The following is a 3,559-nucleotide window of genomic DNA, read 5'->3' on the forward strand; positions in this document are numbered from 1 at the left end:
CTCCTCTGTCCCATGTTACCGAGGACCTGTGCTGTATGCTTCCCTCCAGACCTGGATAAGTTCCTGCTGCTCCAGATCCCACTTCTTGATGCCGTTGTCCCTGGAGCCGCTGAAGAGGATGTCTCCCTGGATGGCCAAGCACTCGATGCCGTCATAGTGAGGGGGCTCAAAGTTGTGAGTGGGGCCGATGTTGCCCACCATGCCCTCGGCAATCTCAAACACCTGGGTAGAAAAACAGTGGGTGAGAGACTCCAGGTGGCACTGGAAACAAAGGCGACCCTCTCTTGGAGAACTTGGCCATCACCCTCTGTTTTCTAGGCTCAGGGGACCAGAACGATGCTGGAAAGGGGAGTGGGCATCGGCCAGTGGAGACTTTTTTGGGGAAGAAGTCTTGCCAGGGGTCCTGCTACCATCATGGGAGATCTGCCACCAGAGACACACCCCATTCTGCTTCATTTACTCATGGTGAGCTTTCACACGACTCCATGAGACAAGCTAACAACTTGGAGCTGTCAGAAGAGTGGGATCCTGCCTCCCTCATCATCTCACCACCCTTCCTCACTCCCCTGCTGCCAACTCCAATTCAACCTGCTAAAAACCAGCCAAAACCTAAAAAGGAGGGGAAAGCTCTTACTGTGCTGGAGCTGTGAGAGAGCAGGCACCTGCATCAGGGAGGAGAATCAAGTGGAACAGGGTGAGCAGCTAAGGTGGGTCAGCCATAACATGCAAATACCCACCCTAGAGCTCAAGGGATGAGAGAGATGCAAATCCATCTCCAAAGGTGCATTTGTATTGTGGACCAAGGTAAAGGCAAGATTTGGGGTGAGGAGATACACAAAAACCTGACATGCAGAGGTGAAAATAGAAATCTGGGCTCAGATTTCAGAAGGAGAGAAGAGACCTTAGGGGGTTGGCAACATCTGGGCTTTCCTACGGGACATAGGGCTCTGCTCTCCAAGGATGAGAGTACCTTGACGTAGTGATCTTTGGAGCCTGTGACCACCAGGTCATGGTTGCTTGCTGTCTGGTTTACTGTGAGACACATCACGGGCCCGATGTGGCCACTCAGCTTCCCAATGGGCTGCAATCTGAGATCAGTAACATTGGTCAGCCAGTCCCTTCCCAGGTGCCAAAGCTCCTCCAAGGGGCTCTCCCAGGCAGAGACCCCCACAGCCCTGGAGCCTCCCAGAAGGCGTTGTTCCCTGTGGGAGGTTGTGAGCAGGGACACCCCTCTTCCTAGCAATGCTGGGGGATGAAGGCAGCCTTGGGTCATGCCAACATCTGGCTCCAGAGCCTAGGCTGCAGCAAGGGCTCAGCAACCCAGTGCCAACCTGGCAGGGAGAAGGGCAAGGGCAAAACCAGGGGGGTACTACTGCTTATCCCACATGTCCTGCCCCTTCTCCTAAACTCTGCCCAGCCCACAGACAAAGCCCCCACCCCAAGTAGCTCCATTGCTGCTCATCACCCCTTGGGTCCCATAGGAAAGGGTCCTGAAAGTCCTTATTCCAGGTAACTTCCATTGCTAAAAAGGCTTTCACTTTCCCCAGTGGGAGTCATTTCAGGCCCCTCTGAGCAGACAGTGTCCACTCGGCATCCACAAGTTTTCCAGCCCACCCCAGAACAATCCCCTCACCTGCTCAGCTCCCAGATGCGGACGGAGTTACCAGTGGCAGCGTAGAGCATGGTGCCAGTGGGGTTGAGAGCAATCTGGTTGATCTGGTGCTCCCCCTGCACACTGGTGACTGTGCGGTTGGTGGTCCCAGCACACGCGTCCCCAGAGATCACCTGTCCAGAAGATCTAAGGGAGAGAGGGGTCAAGGGGGGAGGATGAGAAGAGATCAGAGCCACCAAGGGCAGGGCCCCGTGAGGAACCGCACAGGGCTGTTGGCTCCAGGCTGGCACAGGTGGGTCCCACAGCAGAGCAAGACCCTAGAGCTATCACCGCCATCAACAAGACCTCTGTCCCCTAGGCCAGCGTCCTGCTTGCAGAGGGAGCCAAGACACAGAGCATGACACACAGCACAAACCACCCCCATGGTTTCCATTCGAGGGCTGCTCTTCCCTCCTCTTTGCTTCCTGCAGGAAGAGCTGGCTAGTGCTGGCACCCAGCACAGGGAGGCAGAGATATCTGTCCTCCTGACCAGGGGAGAAGCACATTCAGTCCAAGGTAGATGAGCTGAGTCTGGATGAAGAAGAGAGCTCTATGCTGGAGCAAGCTGGTAGCCCTGGCCTGCCATACTCTCCTAACATTTGAACCCTGCTCCAGACTGGCAGATCACACCTACAGCCTGTCCCATGCTCCTTTCTGGTCCTCAAACTCCTCATAAAGATCTGAGTTACCCACTGGAGGGCCTGTGATTTCCTCAGCCATGATACTGTCAAGGGCTGTGCTTCCTCTATGGAGCTGCTGTCCCTCTTGGCCACCCCTAGAAGTAGCTGCAAATCTCTTCAAAGCTCTTTACCCTGAGCCTTCACTGCAGGAGGTCCCCATGGGTCCCATCACCCCAAGCTCTCTCCCAATCTCCATTCCCTAAGGATGCAGCACTGCAAACTGGCACTAAAGCAGCTGGTATTTGGCCCTGTCCCCAGCCCCAGCAGGTCCTGGAACTGACTTATGCAAAGATGCCCCGAGTGCCCAGGGTCCCCCACAGCTGCTCCTGCCTGCCACGTACGTGAGGGTGCGGATGCATCGAGCCGAATCCCGGATGTCCCACACTTTGATGTACGACGTGGACACGGTGAACACCAGCCCCGTGTGGCTGCAGTACTTGATGGAAACCACATTGTTTGGGTGACCCTTAAGGGAAGCAATTTCTTGGCCTGTCACCAGGTTCCACATTTTGCAGCTCCGGTCTGCGGGAGAAGGAACATGTCCAAGAGTGTCAGGTTTGGGGGATGGGGGTGGTCCTCCCTCCGAGGGCATGGTGGCAATACCATAGAATCATAGAATGGTTTCAGTTGGAAGGGACCTTAAAGATCATCTAGTTCCAACCCCCACCACGCACAGAGCCAGAGGAAAGGAGCCAACCAGCCCCAGCAGTGCAGGGCAAGGCTCAGTGCTGGGGACAAGAAAGAGGCCCAGAAGATGTCATCCCCATGGTGCCTGGCATTTCACGTATTCCCTCAGGCCAACCTGCTCCCATAGTGTCTGCAGGCCAGCACCATCCTCTCTGTCCATCACACACCTTTGGAGCCAGTGAAAAGCAGCTCATCGGTGGCATCCAGGCAGAGCACAGGCTTGGTGTGTCCCTCTGCCACGGAGACGCACTGCAGCGGGGCTGTCCGGGCATTCTTGGTGCCACCCACCGGGTTAATGATGCCCCTTGCATGAGAAAGAAAGAAAAAGGATGGTGAGGTACGTGTGCAAAGGCACCACGTGACACAGTCCCAGGGGTGTGGGAGAGCAAGAGTTGCCTCACCCCAAACATCTTCCACCACCTGGCAGTGCAATGGGCTCCTTGGTCTGAGCTCTGAAACCTCAGGAACCTCCCCCAGAGCCTCTCCCCTACTGCCTCAGCAATACAGACTGGGAAAGGGGGGCCTGCCCAGTAGCCTCTGC

General features: G+C 55.9%; 1 protein-coding gene across 1 annotated transcript in view; it reads right to left on the reverse strand.

The window, feature by feature from the left end:
• KIF21B (kinesin family member 21B) overlaps positions 1-3,559 on the reverse strand; it is a gene marked incomplete at its 5' end in the record, with an annotated part of 21,124 nt that overhangs the window by 1,975 nt on the left and 15,590 nt on the right. The window contains 5 exons of the mRNA XM_010172370.1: positions 52-222; positions 971-1,088; positions 1,634-1,798; positions 2,673-2,853; positions 3,186-3,322. Of these exons, the coding sequence (XP_010170672.1) occupies positions 52-222; positions 971-1,088; positions 1,634-1,798; positions 2,673-2,853; positions 3,186-3,322 (772 nt within the window). The remainder of the gene's footprint in view (positions 1-51; positions 223-970; positions 1,089-1,633; positions 1,799-2,672; positions 2,854-3,185; positions 3,323-3,559) is intronic.

The sequence above is a fragment of the Antrostomus carolinensis genome, unplaced genomic scaffold (genome assembly GCF_000700745.2).
Source record: "Antrostomus carolinensis isolate BGI_N321 unplaced genomic scaffold, ASM70074v2 scaffold43117, whole genome shotgun sequence".
In the NCBI taxonomy this organism is placed as follows: Eukaryota; Metazoa; Chordata; class Aves; order Caprimulgiformes; family Caprimulgidae; genus Antrostomus; species Antrostomus carolinensis.